This window comes from Suillus subalutaceus (assembly GCF_016647625.1).
Source record: "Suillus subalutaceus strain FC151 chromosome Unknown DFJ58scaffold_8, whole genome shotgun sequence".
Lineage (NCBI taxonomy): Eukaryota > Fungi > Basidiomycota > Agaricomycetes > Boletales > Suillaceae > Suillus > Suillus subalutaceus.
This window is the reverse complement of record NW_024540257.1, coordinates 299872-317117: the sequence shown is the minus strand read 5'-3', so window position 1 is coordinate 317117 and position 17246 is coordinate 299872. Positions and strand designations below refer to the sequence as shown.

The window sequence follows — 17246 nt, the reverse complement described above, 5'->3', positions numbered from 1 at the left end:
TTGACCGCTCGGGTTTCATAAAATGAGTATGTACTTACGGCTAGGATAGAACCATCCCCGTCTTCGTGTCTCGTTACCGTCGCGCATTACACGCTTCACAGAATCTCTTCGTCGTCCGCCTCGAGGGTAGTGTCCAATCGTAAACCTCATCATACTCTATCTTCATTTTTTTCGCCAGCCCTTTGAACAAATCTCGGAGTCCTACGTAGTCTGGAAGGTCTTCAAACTCGAGACCTCTTGCATAGTTGAAGAAAATTTCGAACTCCACAGGAAGACCCACGCTGAGAACTGATAAAGCCTCGAGCTTCTTGTCTCGTATAGCATCCCACGTCTCAGCGACTGTAGTGCCTTTGATTTTCCGCCATGGTAACGTGCCTCGCAGAAAGTAAACCAACATGTAAGCAAGGGATTCTAAATCATCACGCCGAGAGCACTCTTTACCAAGCCATAGGTCAATTATGGCCACTCTGATAGCCAACTAAAACTCACCGATGCCGCGATGCGCGTTGATAGATGCAAAGAGGGATGTACCCACACCATGATGGTCGTCTTGTCGATACGGGATATGGGCGCTTGTCTTTGGGTCTCGAAATTTTTTGGCGAGCCCAAAATCGATCACATTGACCAGATGTTCTGCGCGGTCTGTCCCCATTACGAAGTTGGCAGGTTTGACGTCGCGGTGGACGAAATCACGTGAGTGGATGAACTCTAGGCGCGATAGCTAGGTTGTTGGGAAGGCATCAGCAATGCTGAGAGAAAAAGGCGAGAAAAGGAAAGTCCAACACAGCTTGGCATCATAAAAGATGCTCTGGACCACAACGTGTAGATGCAGGACGCGGAACAGTGGATAAGACATACACCTCGCCTGAGGGGATGTCACAGATAAGAAAGAAGACTCACTAATTGATCCGCAAGCTGGAGTACGGTCTTCATTGTGAAGTGACGATTGCACATCTTGAAGAGGTCTTCAAGGGATGGACCCAACAAATCGATCACCATGACATTGTAATCGCCGTGCTTTCCCGACCACATGATCCATGGCACCCCAGGGCCACCCATGAGAGTCTTGTAGACCTTGGACTCCTGCTTGAGGGGACTGTTGCGTGCTATGGCTGGTTCTAATTTAATTGCAACTTCCTTTCCTGCGACTGTATGAACTCCAAGGAACACTGTGCCTATTTGGACATGATATGGAATCAGGGGGACCAGCAGGAGATGAGCAGAGAGAGTGAGAGTTACCACATCCTCCAATGGCGATTTCCTCTTCAAGTCTGTACTTTCCACCGAGCATGAAATCCATGAAAACTTCCTGGAAGAAAGATACTGAGCTCGACGGCGTCAAGAACGGGGAGTAAGGTAATTAGCACCTCAAGATGATAGCTGTCCTCAAGCTGCCCTATAAATACGCGCAATGAATGTGGGGCAGAGAGACCTGGAAGTGGCGTATTCAATTGAAAGTTCAGTTTGTAGATGATTATGTCATTCGGCATTTCGGCCATGACCTCCACAGTCCTTCCTGAATTGGAAATCACGAGACCGCGTCGCGACGCGTCTCCGTGTCCAACACTCTAAATCCGCAGAGAGGACCTACGTGAGCACTAGCATACTTTTGTGTAGCTCAGCTCTCTCAATTAATGTTGCACATCCGGTGAGTGAGACGCTATGAGACAGCCTATGATGAATCTCCATAGCTTTTAATCACCGCCTTGCGTGCACATCATATTACGGTGACACCATTTTAATTTTTAACCATCAGAAACAAGAAGGTGGTTAATAATAAAGAGCGACACCTAGGCCTGACGCCTCTCCTAGAACGCTCTTCGTCCGATACCCTTGATCGGCCAGCCGTATCTCTGAACAGCATGACGTACATCTGAGTAGTGGGACTCCAGTGCTCCAAAAAGTCGGTCCTTTGCTCCACTCAAACATGTGTAGTGCCACTTGGTTGAACGACGGCAAGCCAAGCTATCGTCCCAAAGCTTGTGGTACCCGATCTGATCACATAGGCGCCCAATTTCGAGATGGTCTTGATAAAAGCGGGCATCCTTCTCAACAAGCAGCCATAAGGGCGCAGGATATATACTCACGTCCAAATATAAGACATCCTTATTCTTGACAGTCCAGCGAAAGATCGCAAAGAATGGCAACTCACCCGTTGTCCGTTTGGCAGGAGCGAGCATTAATCTCGCGGTAATGCGTGAACTTCGGATCATTCTTTCGACATGCGATACCGCTTCCCTGTAAGCGTACTCAACAAATTCTACATGCGTGTCCTTGAATATGGGACGGACTGGTGGGCACTACGCGCCCAGATGTGATTTGGCACCGTAATCATCGAGAGGGAGAAGGTCCTTGCATAACGTCGAACTGTTGGGATGCAGAAACAGGAATTTATGGGAGTTCTGCTGGGTTTTGTAACTCAACTCGTTACAAGTCTGGTGATAACAACTCGAAAACATGTTTATCGACCCAAAGTGCCCATGAATATGAACACGAGGTTCATAAAAAAACCTGCAGGGGAGCTGGGAGCATCAAAACAACGAAGAATGAGAACATTCGCTGGCACATAATACATGATGGAGTCCTAGGAGTACTTGTTATATAACTGGTAAACTGGTCGTATGCGTTCTTCCCGAGCGTTTCCAAAAGTTGTTAGTGCGGAGCTATCTGTTAGCATACACGGGTAAGCACTCAGTACTCAGATGCAATGCCAAGACGCTAGAAGGCATAGCATCATGGCACTTATATCAAATTAATAATGGGCGGTACTTCTCGGAGAAGAAATTCAATTACGGTTACCGCAGGAAAATGTTGGGGCATGTAGCTTTCGAATACCCTGGACCAACCGTCCAAAAGTCATTTCATTTAACTTACGATTGCGAACAGAGTTACATGAGCGGTTTTGTATGGAATAAATGGAGGTGGTCATGCAAGGTGTATTTGCTACTTCTCGAATTGCTCCTTCACGAACTGCTTGATAAGAGTTGTGATCTCCCGTTTCACGGAGAGAGGTACGCTTGCTAGGGGATGATGGAAGGGGTCAGTGACGCTGGCAAATGATCGAGTGGAGATTAGCACTTTGCGCATGCGATAACAATTCCTGCAAGATTGTCTGAAGGGAAAGCGGATCCATAGTTCTACTGTTTTCTAATCGGTTGCATATGAGCTTTAGGATTAGGTATCAAGCAACAACAGGACAGGCATGCATACCTTTGGCGCGGTGCAGAAGGTCGTCTGTCCATCCGCTTTCCGACAGCTTAGAGGACAGGAGATGCAATATTCTAGGTTGTGAAATGTGTTTTCAGTAGCTATGAGAGATACCGGACAAACACTCACCGATCCCACTCTCCATTCTCGATCATTCGACGGTGAACTTCTACATAAAGCATTTCAACCTCAGAGGTTGATTTGGACATGACAGTTCCTCAAAGCCTGATGTTTCAATAGAGTACAGTAATCCACCATGAGCACCAAACCCAAGTGAAGGGGTTTAACCGTCACTGGAGATCGCGTGACCCGCCTGAAGATTTTGGACTACTACAGGATGCGAAGTCCTTGGTTACGACCGGAGCAATGCAACACTCAATCCAACAAAACAAGTCAAGTGTGTCGTGCGTACGTGCGGATTTCGAGGAGGTCTAGAGCTGTCTAGAGCCTAGAGGCGAGAAGACCCAGAAGAACTTCGCAAGCTTACGCGAAACAATCAAAGTCACGTGTGCGAACGCGTAGTAAAAGTCGCGACGTATTGGCGGCGTCTTACTGGAAAAGCTTCGAGCACACTTTTCGTCCATGTAATCATTGCTCAGGATAATGGTTTCTCACTATGTGAGATATCAATACAATGAAAATTTACGTCCTTCTGGAATCTTTCCGATGGGCCGCAAAATAGCATTCCTCAGACTTCATGGGATAGATCTGGATAGAGTCCAATGACTTGAGCGAGCTGTGGCCAGCACTTCGCCGAAACTGTTTACATTGGATAGAGAACACTACGAGGTACAAAAACATTGCTCGCTCACTCGACTCGGATACACAAGGACATCAAGAATACTGTTCCTGTCGGCTTCTCCATCACCAAAAAGCTCGCGCATCAGGTCCCAGTGACCTGCGTGGATTCAAGAGTTCGGGTGACTTCTGAAGGCACGTTGACCTCATCTGTAATTGCAGCCTTGCACACATCTCGACATGTGAGGTGATGATTAGCGGAGGGAAGATCTTGATGTGCAGTCACAACGTCGACAGGATCGGACGTTTTCTTCGATGGCATGGATGCCATCTCAAACATGCGAGGTTTACCAAGATCTTGTTCCGGTACGTCACCATCACGACGCGCTTCGTAGAATTGTTGGAAGATTCTGGAGTCATATTGGATTGAATGCAAGATTCACCCTTGTATGGAAATCCATCAGGCCCTCGACACCTGGTAATCATTGCGACTGTCGCTCATCAAAGTTTCATTCGGATGAATGTCGACGCCTTATACGTACGGTGGCATTTCCCAGGTCGCTTTATTCGCCCTGCGGAAGCCAATAACAGCTCGTTTGCGGTTTGGACTGGATTCTCCACACTTATATTCGTGCATGCCTCGGCGTGCAGATGCTGGCAAGCATAATGGGCCTAGAGAGCTTCGAAGTCTGGCACTGTTGATTGCCAAGAAAGGCTTGGCGAAGCAAACCTAGGCCGGAAGGCAGTGTGTTACTATGAATATGTTTCACTCTGTCATTGTGTCCAAAAACATGCATTGTGTGAGCAGTGGGCTTCAAGGGGTGCTTTGATGGCGGTACCTGGAGGATAGCAAGACTTAGGAGATGACAGAGTCCATGGCATCTCCAGTGGTAGATGCACTGAAAGGAATCTAGCCTTTAGTGACTCAATAATAGGTAAGGCAAGGTGAATTCAAGAGGAGCCAAAAGTTCTTTGAGGCATGTCTCACCCAGCAATTTAGCAATGACTTGCAGCTATAAGTAAGAAAATCAACGCTGGCCATGTAGCAAACAAATGATTCAGTGGGGACAATCAATAAACATGTCATGAGAGCAGACAATGTCAAGAGTCGGAGAACAAGGAAACAATAGGCGCACCGTTGTACATTGTCCTGTCGAGACGCGTCGCTGGACGCTGTCTAGGCTTTCTAACAGCCATAAGATTGGACGAGTGCGTAGGATAAGAAAGATGATTGATAGTAGAATCTCGGAGTTCTTCTACACTGGTATGAGTCCAGATACATAAATCCATAGCTCAGGCGAACGACAGACGACTAGAGAGATGAACACTTAAACTTAAAACTGTTACCGAAGAGTATCTGATCAGGGTAGGCGTCCAAGACCAAGACCAAGGAACGACGAAATGAAAATATTGTCCATGGCTCCGCCAAACCAAAAGATGATATCACACATCGCGCAGTGGTAGTGTCAAAAAATACATTCAGATTAGCTTGTCGGCACTGTAGCTACAAGCCATAACAAAATACAGCACGTGTGTACAATGATGTCCACATAGCGATCGTGATATACATACAGTTGAAAGTCCAGCGCAGTCCATATTCCAGAACAAGAAGAGAATGGCGATACTTTCAGAGTCCGAGTTCTTCTAAGCGACGGAATACATCGTCTTGTTCGTAGAAGTCGTCGTCCCCTGGAACCTGGGATCCTTGGTGGCAGGTTGCAGCATGTTTCCACCTAGAAGTAGAAGTGAGTCTATTGCTAGCCATGCCTCGCATGTGCCCTACCAGAACAGTTCCTTGACCTAATGGCGACCATGAGAAATGTCACGAGACATCATTCTGATTTCATACCTTCACCTCGCAATCTTTGATACTTTCGACGGGGACCCACTTCTTGCATTTATGACACCTTCCTTCGAGAATCTCCGATCGCTCAAGTTTGAGGGGGTGGCGGCGACTACTTGTCCTGTATGACAGCGGTGGTGAGAATGGACGTCCGGTTGTCGCTGACACTCCTTAGAATGCGAGAAAAAATCAGTGGGTGAAGAGTCATTCAAATTTCCCTTACCGTGCGCGAACTGCATATGATAGCTAAAAAAAGTTAAGTGAAATCATGAAAGAGACTAAAATTCTCTGGACAAAAACGTTAGCATAATCGTATAGGTTGCGAGGGAAAAGTAAGCGACCACTTGAACGCAGAGAATTTTGTTGATAACCATAATTTTTGTCCCCGTCCACCACGCAAAGGGCTTTCGATGCAGATCGGACACAGCCCTATCTTGGACCTACCTTTACCTTTGACAAAGCGGGGAGTATACAGATCTCGTGGATCGCGTGGAGGGTTACAGATACCGCCAGGGTGTTTGGAGCAATTGAAAAGGGAAGCTCTGCGCACGATGAGCGCCAGGTAGCAGTCAAGAAATAACTTACTCCTCAGAATCAAGTTGTAGAAATGAGCTTATAGGATAACGCCGATAGAATAAAGGAAAATCGGGGTGACGAGAAACCTCTGAGGGAAGGCGACGCTGAGACGGTATGCCGAGAGATTTGGGCTCCTGAGTCTGAGAGGTAAAGGTCGACAGCAGTGGGGCCGCCAGAGGTGCGTGTGCGTTTTGTCCGGAATGACGGCTGTTTCTCGTCATGATCGTCCGGAAGGGGGTGCTTGGGACTCCGCGCAAGAACCGCACGACTAGCAGTACGAAGCGAGCGTCGAGAAGTAGAATCTAGCTCGCGGTTGTCTTTTGAATGTCGCGCAGTAGTTGAGTTTTGTCCAAAAATGGGTGAGCATAATGAAGAAGCGCAAGATAAACCACCAGAAACATTATTGCTTAGGGGACGCTCGGGAGACGAAAGGGGAGTGAGCGCAGAGAGAGAGGACACAGGAGACCAAGACCGTTCGCTAGCATGCATGACAGGACTCGAAGTGAAGTCCGGAGAGAAGGTAGGATGACCGAAGGAATGTAACGAAGGAATTTTCTCCATCAGCGACCACGGACTTGGAACACAGGATCCTCCAGAAGACTGATTAGATTGGCGTGCGCTTTCACGTGGAGAACGCAGTGGTATTGTCATCAGACATCCTTCTAGCTATGGGAGACATATCTGGATCGGAGCTATGCCACGATTGTGACAAGTTGAAATGTCGATCGAATGGCGTTCCTTCAGCATTAAGAATTGAAGGTGATAGGCCGCAGCCAAGTAGAGGAGGGATCTTTGGAAGGGGACTTGGCGAAGAGGACAACTGTTGTTCTACCCAGGATTCAGTGTGAGGTGCAGAATACACACGAGACAATTGCTGAAAGCCTGGCGAAGAAGCCGACATGCCATGCCGGCGTAAAGGAGTAGATGGCATTGATATAGATCGAAAAAAACTTTCAACTCGAGGAAATTGAAACAGGATGTCTTGTCCTGAACTGGGAGGGATAGAACCCTGTGATGAAGTGTCGCATCGCCGTGGATACAGGGGGAGCATCGGAGCATATAGTCATAGCGTATGCATATTTGTCACGCTGGAATTGGAGTCGCGCTGGACTTGTAGGAGGATTACTCGAGGGCAACTCGAGGCAATCGGAGTAATGAAACCCATCGACTTCGCAAAACATTTCTGAAATAAGATCCCAAGTATATGAATATTCGTCAGTGAATTCGTTTTGACACCACTGAATAGGTCAAACTATCGCAATGATAATGGTACACACCAGGCGGACAGGTCACAGCAGCTTGGTCACTGTCAGTAATACTTATAGATGGGGAAGACAAAGCGATATATGTATCTTAACGAAGGTCAGAACCAAGTCAAAACCGTTCTGCAAGACCAATTTGACTTCTGACGACTCGGAGTTCGCGGAGTCCGTAATTCGATACCGGCACACCGGCAAGGTCACCATCACAAGCACGCAAGCCAAACGCAAACTAATACATGCTTTCCAACAATGATTCTCTTACTTCTTCTGTATAACTGCTTTCTCTTCCTATCACTTCTTCCTTCAGCAAGAAGCTCAGCGTTGACCACTGCCATTGCTGCAAATGAGCGTTTATGTTTCTATGTTGATGCAGACAAAGCAGGGGAAAAGATTGGGGTGAGCACGAATGCTCATGTTTGTTGAGATATACTGAACGTTCCGCTTGAAGTTTTACTTTGCAGTACGTCACGCGGCATTGTGTCAGCTCATATACTCATTGAAACTAGGTTCAATCTGGAGGATCGTTCGACATAGACTTCGACGTTAAGGATCCCAATGAGAAGGTCATACTTGACGGTAAAAGCGAGAGGCAAGGCGACTACGTTTTGACTGCCAATACCGTTGGAGAGTACTCGTTCTGCTTCGAGAATGACATGTCGACTCTCACGGTGAAGTTAGTTGACTTCGACATCATGGTGGAGAGTGAACCTCGCAGGGAAGCACCTGCCAAGCCAGGACAGATGGCAGATCACACCAGTGCACTGGAGGAGAGCACATTCCGGTTGAACTCGCTGCTTTTGAACATCAAGCGTACTCAAAAATAGTATGTTTAACTATTGTCTCGAGTTATCATCATGCGTACCGACCTTTCTTCCCAAGTTTCCATACACGGGAGAACAGAGGGTTCTCCTTGGTCAGGTCGACACAAAAGTCGGTGGATATTCTCACTTTTATGTGACCGGGTCACTCACAAGCAGTATAGTCGCCTGTTCTGGTATATGGTTCTGGAGGGTTTGGGCATTGTGGGCATGGCCGTGTAAGTGCAACCTAGGCGTAATCCGACCACAACTGAATGATATTTAGCCTTCAGGTGTATATCCTTCAAACCTTCTTTACGAAAACAGGTCGTCGGTACAAAGTATAGTTTCGTGTGCCGGCATCTGTGTTTATATACCACCATTACTTTCCGCCGCGATTCCACATTGGGCCTCAAGCAGTATCACGTTTTGGTTGGCCCGACCTGGTTAATACGATTGCTCTGACCAGTGCCAGTGTTAACATCTGATCAAATTCCACTGAGCTCTGATGCAAAGGGTGTAAGTAATCACGCTCTTACGATCTGTATTGGTGGATACACGCAGCGACGCATGCGTATCAGCTCTAGACCTGAGCACTAGGACACGGTCGCACCTCACCTGTACTCGTGGATGCCACGATCCAACTTGATTATAACCTGTTGAATCAATTTACGCCTCTCATGTTCAGGGCAAGCGGAATCCCTAACTCCATGCTCGTGGAACTTTTATAGACGGAAGACCCTCTACTTAGGAAAATAGCGGTCAAGCTCATCGTGTGAAGCACATATGACTCAGGGGAACCTCTTTACTAGCAATATTGTGCACGTTCCGCTCACCACAACTATCAGGAGGTGCAGTGGGAATGACTTATATCTTGCTTACGTAATGTTATTTGGAGCTTCGATTGCCCATATAAGGGGACTATGGAGATATTATCGCGTCAACCCCTAGGTCTATCCCAACATCTCCTCAGCTTTCCTCAATCACCTACATATCTCATCTGAATCGATCGCCATGGCTTCCATTCTTACAAATGTCGCACAAGCTGCGCACTCTGCCGCTGCCGCGATGCTCAGCGCTGCGCAGATCGAAGCAGGCGAGCCAATCCCCCAGAAGCCCGTAAAAGAAGAAGATCCTGAGCGCTCTATTACGCTTGATCTCTCTGGAAAGAATATCATTGTACGTGGCCCCATGTCAACTTTGCGCCAGACGCTCATGTTATTGCAATAACAGCTTGGCGTTCCCGGGGCGTTCACACCGCCGTGTAGCTCCCAGGTCCCGCAGTACATTGCAGACTACGACAAGTTCAAAGCTAAGGGACGTGAAAAACATCTACTGTTGTTGCTGTGAATGATGCATTCGTGGTAAAGTGAGCGCATATGTGCATATCCGAGCGCATATACTCAATCACCCTATTCGCAGGGCTTGGAAAGAAAAACTTGCTCCACAGGGCACAGGTAGGAGTTTTTATGCATTTCTATCACAGGATCATTTCTTCATCGCACTGTGATGTGATTCAGGCGTCCGTTTCATTGCGGATGATAAAGGGGAGTTTACCTCTAGCGTGGGACTCCTCTTCGATGCTTCTGGCCTTTTAGGTTCACCTAGATCCAAGGTTATATCGTTCTTTCCTCAAGATTTCGTGACGTACTAAATCTCTTTTAGCGCTACGTCATTGTAACTCAAGACGGGAAGGTCGACTTCATCGCAGTGGAAGAGCAGCCTGCGAATATCACTTCCACCGCTGCGAACGTTGTGATCGCTCAGCTCTAAACTGTACCATGGAGATGCAGAGAAGTATACTACTACATGTATGATATCTTGCAATTTCGGAGTGGGATACATTCACCACTTAAAAGCTTGATATGTTGAAGACAAGCAAACCCGCTCATACCGTACCTCAAGAAAGTTTCACTGATAGATCTGATACTCTCATGCCAACCGTTACGTGTACAGAGTGGACACGGATGAGAATCCATTCGTGATCTTCCGGCACGTTGTTCTAAATATTCAATCATAGGCGAATGTGCCCACTTAATTCTCTACAGACAATGCTTCCGAACCATGCAGGCTTCAACTGCGCCAGTCAGTGTCATGGTAGTTAGTGTTACTCACGAGACGATTCGATGCGTTTCTGTGTACAGCTTAGATTTCCGAATGAAACGAGATATATTTAGCCATCTAGGTTACATACATTTCAAGGCCTGATTGAAGCTTGAAGTTTGAACCGCAAGGGCGAAATAACGGTCATAGGATAAAATTGTAAACGTATGAACAGCGAGAGATCACAATACTCTTCAGGTTGGCAGTCAATATGATGCACTTTGGTGCGTACTAAGTAGAAGTATGCGTCAGTCACGTGCTGGTGATATCCGTGAAATACTATTGTCTGCACTGCCACTACCTGTGACTGGCACGGGTTTGTGTACCGCCCACCGGGCTGTGCAATGCGCATAGTGCTCAGTACTTGCAACCTAGTACTGCTCCATTCGAACCGAGTTGTGCCGAAAGAAATCCTTGTCAGAATTGCTCGCATCTTACCAGGAACTGCCAGGGTTCTAAACAACTCGTGAGCCCATTTGATCCGTTATACTGCCTTAATGATCTACTTACGCAGTCTACGCCAATGAGAATCGCTCGATTATTGCCCACAATAGCCCCAGCCGATCAGAGGGGCGGTGAATTTTGTACAAGGCCTCTTCAAGACACCTGTGCTGAACACTACAACAGCATCGCTCCAGCCACAATTGGCCGGCACATGCACGCAGTCTCGGAACGTCTCGGTGATCAGAAATATCTTGGTATTTATCGCGTGGCAATTACCGAGGTCCGAGATACTTATGAAACTTCTCAGTTCCTGTTCAAGTTTCCTTTCCTTTCCTTACCAAACTTCTAATTGGAAGACGCGGGCGTCTCTTGATTGGTACCCTTGAGCGGAGCTGGAGGCCCTTTCAGGCTGGTCCTTGGAGCTTGTTATCTCCTAAAAGTCATGGTCTTGCTGCTTCTTCAAGGCCTAGCGATATGTGTTTTCTTTCATGCACTCCTAGGCCTTGCGGAGGGTAGCCGAAGTTTTTCCTGGGATTTAATGAATCACGTAAGTCGTGGTTGTTCTTTCTCATATGTTATTTTTTAATCACTTCAATCAGGAATTTGAGCGAGTACACAGTCTGACCGTCTGTGATGGCCTGCACATCTCGCTTTCTTCGTCGTCGGGAAACTACAACGATATTGGACATTCTCCATACACCCTTTTTGCCTTTGAAGCTAGTGGGGCGGTGACTGCTACGCAAATCCACGAAGATGGTCTGTGGCGGGTGAAACACCCAGCAGGTTCGTACAACCGGCCCTAAGTTGGAATAAATTACAGAGCAGCATTATACAGGGTCCCAGCTACTCCTCGCCCTCGTCGACTCCTTGGGAAATTCAGGTGGGGTGCTCCCCACAGTCTTCACGGTTGCATGTGGGCCCTTTCTCCTGCAAATATCCACAGGAACACACTGAGATATATTCGCAGCAGGATCCTCAGACTGTCTTCCCGCACTTCCCACATCTGCAGTTGCTCCAATAATTATAACGAATAGCTCCCATGTCGAGCCTTGCGACTCCTGGCAGATGTCCATCTCAGGCGGAGTCCCACCATACACCATCATGCTCGCATCTCCCGGAGCCCCCTTTTTGCAGGACTTCGCTGCGCCCCAAGAGTCTGGCCTGATTTCATTTATAAATAGCGGCACCGCACTAAGAGGACCTACTATAGGTGCGTCGGAGTCCTCGGCAACCTGAGATTGTTGACTGAGGGTAAGCCTGTGCGTTTTGTTCCCGTCAAAGCTGCCGTGCGTGATTCGTGAGTGGTCTCCTCCGCCTTCGTTAGGTCCCACCAGCAAACCTATGCTAATATTGTCTCTTTCACAGGTCTGGCGTATTTGGGCATGCGACCGAATTTGTAGAAGTCGTCGATGCTAGTGGAGTATCTTGTGAGATTGGGAATCGGGGGAGGCGGGCCGACAGAGTGATCCTTGCCACACGATCGAATGGCAGTGTAAGGTTAAGCCATCAAGACACGATCATCGTTGCTGTGTGCGCATCAATTGGTGGCACTATGATCCTTGCTGCCCTGTGCTTTGCTGTGGTAAAGTTCCGACGTAGGAAGCGAGGGTTGATTGCCGGGCAAGATGCGCGGCCGCGGCCATTTGAGACCGCCAACCCTGCGTCAAGCACTAATGCATCTGTGCCGCGGGTGAATGTTTCGGTTCCTTTGTCCGTCATTGACATCTCCTGGCGGAATAATTGGATGGCGTCTCCAACGGAGGCATCCTCCACACACTCACCCGTCGGTCCAAAGCCCTCTCCTTTACGCACCCATACACGCCCGTTGCCGGTCCCAACTGCTTCCCGCCAGCCATCCAATACGTCTTTGCGTCCTGAAGATCCCCCTCCACGACCACCACGCAACCCATCTAGTTCGTACGTTACTCAATCTCCACAAGCTGGCCCCTCGCGAAACCCCCGCCAGCAGCAGTCAATTTCCTCCATACGCTCTGCTAATAACAGCCACCGTCCTGTAAATTCACCTCTGTCTCCGCAGCGCTCTGCACTTGCACAAGAGGCCAAACGATTCACTCCCCGCTCTCGCACCGAGAGGCATGAACGCATACTCCATCCTTCACGTTCGACAGGGGACATTCCTCGTGACGATATAGCACCACCTTCCCGCCAACACCACGCAACTGTACCCCGCTCGACATCAGATATGCGCCACACGAACCACCTGCGACATTACTACTCTGCGTCGAATGTCGCGCGTACAGATCGTGGAGTGCTTGATCCAGTTTACCAGCACCGTGATAGAGGGGATCCGCCGCCGCCATACCATAAGCTCGGACCACTTGACAAGTAGTGTATGAGGATAACAATAGAAACACTTTGATTTCATTATTGGTAATGGGCAAAGAGCTTCGTCTGCCATTCACACGAAGGTAATGGATGATTCCCAGTGAGAACAAGCAAAATAGGGGTCGGTCGTATATCGATAACTGTTGATAGAAATTGGTAGTTCAATGTGAATCAACGTGTATCGTGAAGACTTTTTATTGATTTTGCTGATAGAGATTGAATTTGCGGATCGATACAAATTCGATCTCACTCCAGGTAGTTTTTATATTTGCAATTGCATTGACAGAGAATGTCAATCATTCGACACAACCCTCCGGGCAATCCAGGACCTAAAGGTCTGTGAAGACCTGCATCAAGACCGGCCGTAACTTGCACATGCAAAGGATGTGTCGCGTGAACGGCTCGCTTTGCTGGGAGTCGGCCTGCGCCTTTCAACAGCAACACTTTCGGTGTCTGTGTTGTACTAAATGTACGATTTTTGGGACTTTCCTCCTAGAACATGACGGTGTGCGATATGTGGAAAACATGTAAGTGTTGAGCTGAAGACTCAAGTACTCACATGCACAGCCGACAGTCACACATAGGATACTTCATCTCGCTGAAGCATGATGCAACTTGAAGCATCTTCCGCTCCAGCCTAATGGGTAATCAAGAAGGTTGATGCCGAGGGGCATTAAAGGACATTGCCCGAGCCGCCCTTATTTTAGCCCGTCACGTTGAGAAAGTCCCAGATCAACCACCCGTATCAACACCCAGCGGCAGTAAGAATATAGAGGTGTCCAATGATTCACTAAAGATGCTCCTATAGAATATCACGAAGTTCACACTTCTGCCGTCCTTGCGTCCATTTCTTCGGTATTCGCGGCGTGCTCATATTCAAACACGAGCTCGTCCTTTCGCATTTTTTTATCCACAGAAACGAATTGTAATGGTTGGTCATTGGAGATGGAGCAGGGAAATGCTATGTCATGCGCGTGCACTTCAGTTCCTTTAGGGTTGGCTGGCAACCTGAACTCGATAGTGACACAGGCAAGCAGCGTAGTCGGGGAAGTGCATTTGTTCTGGACTGCTCGGGGGTACCCTATGGTAGGTACCGTCCTCTGGCAACTCATCCATGTATTTAAATGAGATGTCAGCGACCCAATCTGGAAAGTGGATGAATTCAAACGTGACAGGACCGTTGAAAAACCTTCAAACCTTCAGTTTCTGCAATGAAGGAGAGGCAACAGCGTAACCTCAGGTTGGCGCTGCAGGACATTACTGGACTTTGCATGTCTCGTAGATTTAGAAGAATGATGAATTAGACTTAAGAATACACGTATACAAGCTACTGTGTCTGGGCACCATAACCCCTGATGTTTTCTGCGAAAGACCATGCAGTCTCAAGTTGCTTCGAGTCACTGATGGACACGCCTGCGCTAGAGATCGTAGCAATTTGGAACTGAAGGAGAAGTCGGTTAATCAGGTGAGAACGATAGTGACTTTGAAAATGTACCTTATTCAAACTTCGGGCATCTCTGTAAAATAGCACGCGCATACTATCCTCTAGGATCTTTCGTGCTTCCTCTTCAGTAATGACATCTTCCCTTCCTTCGACGGCCTTACGCAACAATGGTTGGGCAATGAAAGCGCCGTACCCGGTAGCAAGTGTCGAAGCAGAATACGTCGTACCCAACAGATCAACGTACGACAAAAACCTTTGAATAATAATTGACTCCTGATCAAGAACAACGTAGCACATCCTTACCTCTTGCCGTCCTTGAATCCACCAATAAGCAGAGAATTCCAGAGCGGGTTCATCTTGGACCGACGCGCGTACATGAGCTGTGACATGTATTCATGGATCTCAACAGGACCAAGTTCGTGTCCATCCTGTGCTGATATCTCATCGATGGATAGTTCCTCAAGGATATACTGAATGTACTGGAAGTCTGACATGTCGCCTCCCGCACCGATGACAGTATAGTTGCCGACTTGGTGCAGACGCTGCACATCCTTGAATCGAGCGAGGGACCCGTATGATGCTGTTAGATAACACGTGAGCCGATGGACGGAATGAGTTGGAAGTGAAAGTACCGAGGTTGTCAGCGGCCATCATGACACCATCCTTGTACTTGATTGCAAGCACGCTCGTTCCGGTTACAATAGGTTGTCTACATATCGAGTCGGATCTTGTTGATAGAAAGGAAGAGCAGTAATTGAACAGACTTACTGTGTTCGCTGTACGCCATCAGCGAAAGTATCCTTTGGACCATTATATGGTCGCTGGTGAATGGGGTAGGTAGCATATGCATCAAATGCGTCGTTTCTCTGCAATATCAGGATTCAGTGGTGTACTCTAGCTCCAATCCACGGTACTTACTGGACGACCCCAGTTAGTTGGAAAGTGGTCCATGGTGGAGTTGGTAGAACAGGTTAATCGACGCGCAAGCCAGACGCGACATCATTATGTCAGCAGGTCTAGAAAGGCATGCGTCCCAGGCTCCAGCGGCGAGCGCTATTATTAATTAGGGTTTAATTTTATTTACACTAAGCTAATGGGTCGCGTGATAACTAGCGTCGTTACGGGCGACGTATTTTTTGTTTGAGTCTGACTCAAATACCACTCTTAGTGGGCGTGTTTGGCGTTTGATCCTGTTTGCCATGGTCAGTGCGCCTTTCACGTTGTCTTCAAGGATTAGCCATATCCTTTTTTCAGGCTCCGTCCTCCTATGGTGGAGCTAGGCTTACCTAGCGGGCGACTCCGAGTTAGTTTGAGCTTGCCCTCTTTCTAACCTTTCCCGTCGCCTCGCTGGGTAAGCTAGTCTTTTATATTTCGTTGAAAGCTCTTTCTGACCTTTCTCGTCGCCTCGCTAGCTAGTTTTTGATCACCCACCACACCCTCCTACTTGGTATACTGTAGAGCGTTCATCCCTTCAGTTTTAATTTTGTTTGGAGGCCTTGCTACCTTTTGTCGCATTTTACTACTAGTCTGTAATTTGCAGCTGATCCCTCTGTGAATTGAGGGATCGATTTTGGCTATACTGGCGTGCGTACGCCTCCGTGAATCGTGCGAGGCCCATTAGAGGCTAATACCGAGGTAGTCAACCTGCATTCAAAAACCTACAACAAACGTGACAAGTTCCCTTGGAGCCAGCTTACCTGCAAACTGGCCTGATATTTATGCTGGAGTTTCAGGCTCGGTACCTCGACCTTATTAAGCCGGGATATGGGTCGATGGCTATAATGACACATGCGCCCACGCTTGTCCTGAGGTCTAATGGTTGCCTACCATGTAGACCCGCAACACGTCTTGCATACTACCGTGACCCACTCACTTATCTGATAGTAACCAGCATGCAGGCAGGGATATATTCAACATTCGCCCGTGGTAAGTTAAGTGGAACACACATCACGGCGTTGTCAAACATCGTTTACATGATCATTGGCGGGCTCGTGGTAAATCGACTGTCGCAAGACTCCAACCAGTACCAATGCATGTTTATGATGGCCTCTTTGCCAGAGCTCAGTCAGGCGCGTATCTGTTACCGAGGCCTCACTGCTACTTCCCTGACTGACAGATTACAGACTCTTATACCCTTACGGCAAAAACTCATCACTTTGACCCAACCAAATTCCTGTGACAAGTTGCTGCAAGGTATAGGAGGCATGAGACTCGATGATGAATTTTCCCTTCAGGATGAAGATACGGAGAAATGCGACGGATGTGGATGTATCTGGCCAGCTGATGAACTTCGAACTCATATTCCATACTGCTCGCGATATGTTGCACACGTTGGATTATATGCGTAGGATGTCTTAGTATTCGCTGGCGCCAGCGGTTGTGATCCCGATCACTTATTGTTATCAATGAATAGGCTTCTCTGCTACTAGCACGGCACCGAGCTCAAAGATTAAATCGTTAATTCATATCGCTCAAGTACACATGTA

General features: G+C 47.9%; 8 protein-coding genes across 8 annotated transcripts; 3 read left to right on the top strand and 5 right to left on the bottom strand.

Annotated features, from left to right (window-relative positions):
• Positions 1 to 73: 73 nt before the first annotated feature.
• DFJ58DRAFT_652409 (kinase-like domain-containing protein) lies at positions 74 to 1300 on the bottom strand (the record flags this gene model as incomplete). Its single annotated transcript, XM_041381685.1, has 4 exons — positions 74 to 435; positions 490 to 721; positions 901 to 1175; positions 1240 to 1300. The coding sequence occupies 4 exons, from the start codon at positions 1298 to 1300 to the stop codon at positions 74 to 76; spliced, it is 930 nt and encodes a 309-aa protein (XP_041249336.1).
• Positions 1301 to 2822: 1522 nt separating this feature from the next.
• On the bottom strand, positions 2823 to 3728 carry DFJ58DRAFT_677477 (transcription factor e(y)2-domain-containing protein). Its single transcript, XM_041383144.1, has 4 exons — positions 3337 to 3728; positions 3211 to 3281; positions 3079 to 3147; positions 2823 to 3020 (listed from the first exon to the last, which is right to left on the bottom strand). The coding sequence occupies exons 1-4, from the start codon at positions 3414 to 3416 to the stop codon at positions 2944 to 2946; spliced, it is 297 nt and encodes a 98-aa protein (XP_041249335.1). The 5' UTR covers positions 3417 to 3728; the 3' UTR covers positions 2823 to 2943.
• A 1844-nt stretch (positions 3729 to 5572) lies between these two features.
• DFJ58DRAFT_652299 (uncharacterized protein) lies at positions 5573 to 6299 on the bottom strand (the record flags this gene model as incomplete). The annotated part of the gene is made up of 5 exons (XM_041381674.1): positions 5573 to 5678; positions 5729 to 5745; positions 5795 to 5958; positions 6012 to 6034; positions 6133 to 6299. Coding segments are annotated over 5 exons (477 nt in total), but the record flags the coding sequence as incomplete, so codon positions are not given.
• On the bottom strand, positions 6274 to 7271 carry DFJ58DRAFT_470279 (uncharacterized protein). The gene has a single exon (XM_041380532.1). The coding sequence runs from the start codon at positions 7013 to 7015 to the stop codon at positions 6383 to 6385; it is 633 nt and encodes a 210-aa protein (XP_041249333.1). The 5' UTR covers positions 7016 to 7271; the 3' UTR covers positions 6274 to 6382.
• Positions 7272 to 7843: 572 nt separating this feature from the next.
• Positions 7844 to 8776, top strand: DFJ58DRAFT_762476 (emp24/gp25L/p24 family/GOLD-domain-containing protein). The gene is made up of 6 exons (XM_041388551.1): positions 7844 to 8022; positions 8075 to 8086; positions 8133 to 8449; positions 8506 to 8556; positions 8609 to 8662; positions 8710 to 8776. Exons 1-6 carry the CDS (start codon positions 7876 to 7878, stop codon positions 8768 to 8770), a joined length of 642 nt encoding a protein of 213 aa, XP_041249332.1. The 5' UTR covers positions 7844 to 7875; the 3' UTR covers positions 8771 to 8776.
• Positions 8777 to 9338: 562 nt separating this feature from the next.
• Positions 9339 to 10326, top strand: DFJ58DRAFT_762475 (Redoxin-domain-containing protein). The gene is made up of 5 exons (XM_041388550.1): positions 9339 to 9602; positions 9657 to 9760; positions 9846 to 9880; positions 9944 to 10038; positions 10089 to 10326. The coding sequence occupies exons 1-5, from the start codon at positions 9438 to 9440 to the stop codon at positions 10194 to 10196; spliced, it is 507 nt and encodes a 168-aa protein (XP_041249331.1). The 5' UTR covers positions 9339 to 9437; the 3' UTR covers positions 10197 to 10326.
• A 951-nt stretch (positions 10327 to 11277) lies between these two features.
• Positions 11278 to 13510, top strand: DFJ58DRAFT_762462 (uncharacterized protein). The gene is made up of 6 exons (XM_041388549.1): positions 11278 to 11517; positions 11570 to 11753; positions 11806 to 11883; positions 11938 to 12180; positions 12252 to 12267; positions 12336 to 13510. Exons 1-6 carry the CDS (start codon positions 11413 to 11415, stop codon positions 13318 to 13320), a joined length of 1611 nt encoding a protein of 536 aa, XP_041249330.1. The 5' UTR covers positions 11278 to 11412; the 3' UTR covers positions 13321 to 13510.
• A 1014-nt stretch (positions 13511 to 14524) lies between these two features.
• Positions 14525 to 15747, bottom strand: DFJ58DRAFT_762457 (proteasome endopeptidase complex beta subunit). Its single transcript, XM_041388548.1, has 6 exons — positions 15679 to 15747; positions 15529 to 15626; positions 15393 to 15469; positions 15064 to 15340; positions 14812 to 15013; positions 14525 to 14757 (listed from the first exon to the last, which is right to left on the bottom strand). Exons 1-6 carry the CDS (start codon positions 15709 to 15711, stop codon positions 14644 to 14646), a joined length of 801 nt encoding a protein of 266 aa, XP_041249329.1. The 5' UTR covers positions 15712 to 15747; the 3' UTR covers positions 14525 to 14643.
• Between the last annotated feature and the right edge of the window lie 1499 nt (positions 15748 to 17246).

Coding starts and splice junctions, on each gene's coding strand:
- DFJ58DRAFT_677477 (XM_041383144.1), bottom strand. CDS start 3,416: ATGTCCAAATCAACCTCTGAGGTTGAAATGCTTTATGTAGAAGTTCAC. Junction 3,282..3,336: donor GAGAATGGAGAGTGGGATCG/GTGAGTGTTTGT, acceptor TTCACAACCTAG/AATATTGCATCTCCTGTCCT. Junction 3,021..3,078: donor ATTGTTATCGCATGCGCAAA/GTGCTAATCTCC, acceptor ATCATCCCCTAG/CAAGCGTACCTCTCTCCGTG.
- DFJ58DRAFT_470279 (XM_041380532.1), bottom strand. CDS start 7,015: ATGACAATACCACTGCGTTCTCCACGTGAAAGCGCACGCCAATCTAAT.
- DFJ58DRAFT_762476 (XM_041388551.1), top strand. CDS start 7,876: ATGATTCTCTTACTTCTTCTGTATAACTGCTTTCTCTTCCTATCACTT. Junction 8,450..8,505: donor ATCAAGCGTACTCAAAAATA/GTATGTTTAACT, acceptor TTTCTTCCCAAG/TTTCCATACACGGGAGAACA. Junction 8,557..8,608: donor TTGGTCAGGTCGACACAAAA/GTCGGTGGATAT, acceptor CAAGCAGTATAG/TCGCCTGTTCTGGTATATGG.
- DFJ58DRAFT_762475 (XM_041388550.1), top strand. CDS start 9,438: ATGGCTTCCATTCTTACAAATGTCGCACAAGCTGCGCACTCTGCCGCT. Junction 9,603..9,656: donor TCTCTGGAAAGAATATCATT/GTACGTGGCCCC, acceptor TTGCAATAACAG/CTTGGCGTTCCCGGGGCGTT. Junction 10,039..10,088: donor TAGGTTCACCTAGATCCAAG/GTTATATCGTTC, acceptor AATCTCTTTTAG/CGCTACGTCATTGTAACTCA.
- DFJ58DRAFT_762462 (XM_041388549.1), top strand. CDS start 11,413: ATGGTCTTGCTGCTTCTTCAAGGCCTAGCGATATGTGTTTTCTTTCAT. Junction 11,518..11,569: donor CCTGGGATTTAATGAATCAC/GTAAGTCGTGGT, acceptor CACTTCAATCAG/GAATTTGAGCGAGTACACAG. Junction 11,754..11,805: donor GCGGGTGAAACACCCAGCAG/GTTCGTACAACC, acceptor AGCATTATACAG/GGTCCCAGCTACTCCTCGCC.
- DFJ58DRAFT_762457 (XM_041388548.1), bottom strand. CDS start 15,711: ATGGACCACTTTCCAACTAACTGGGGTCGTCCA. Junction 15,627..15,678: donor CAACTAACTGGGGTCGTCCA/GTAAGTACCGTG, acceptor CTGATATTGCAG/AGAAACGACGCATTTGATGC. Junction 14,758..14,811: donor ATGCCCGAAGTTTGAATAAG/GTACATTTTCAA, acceptor CTTCTCCTTCAG/TTCCAAATTGCTACGATCTC.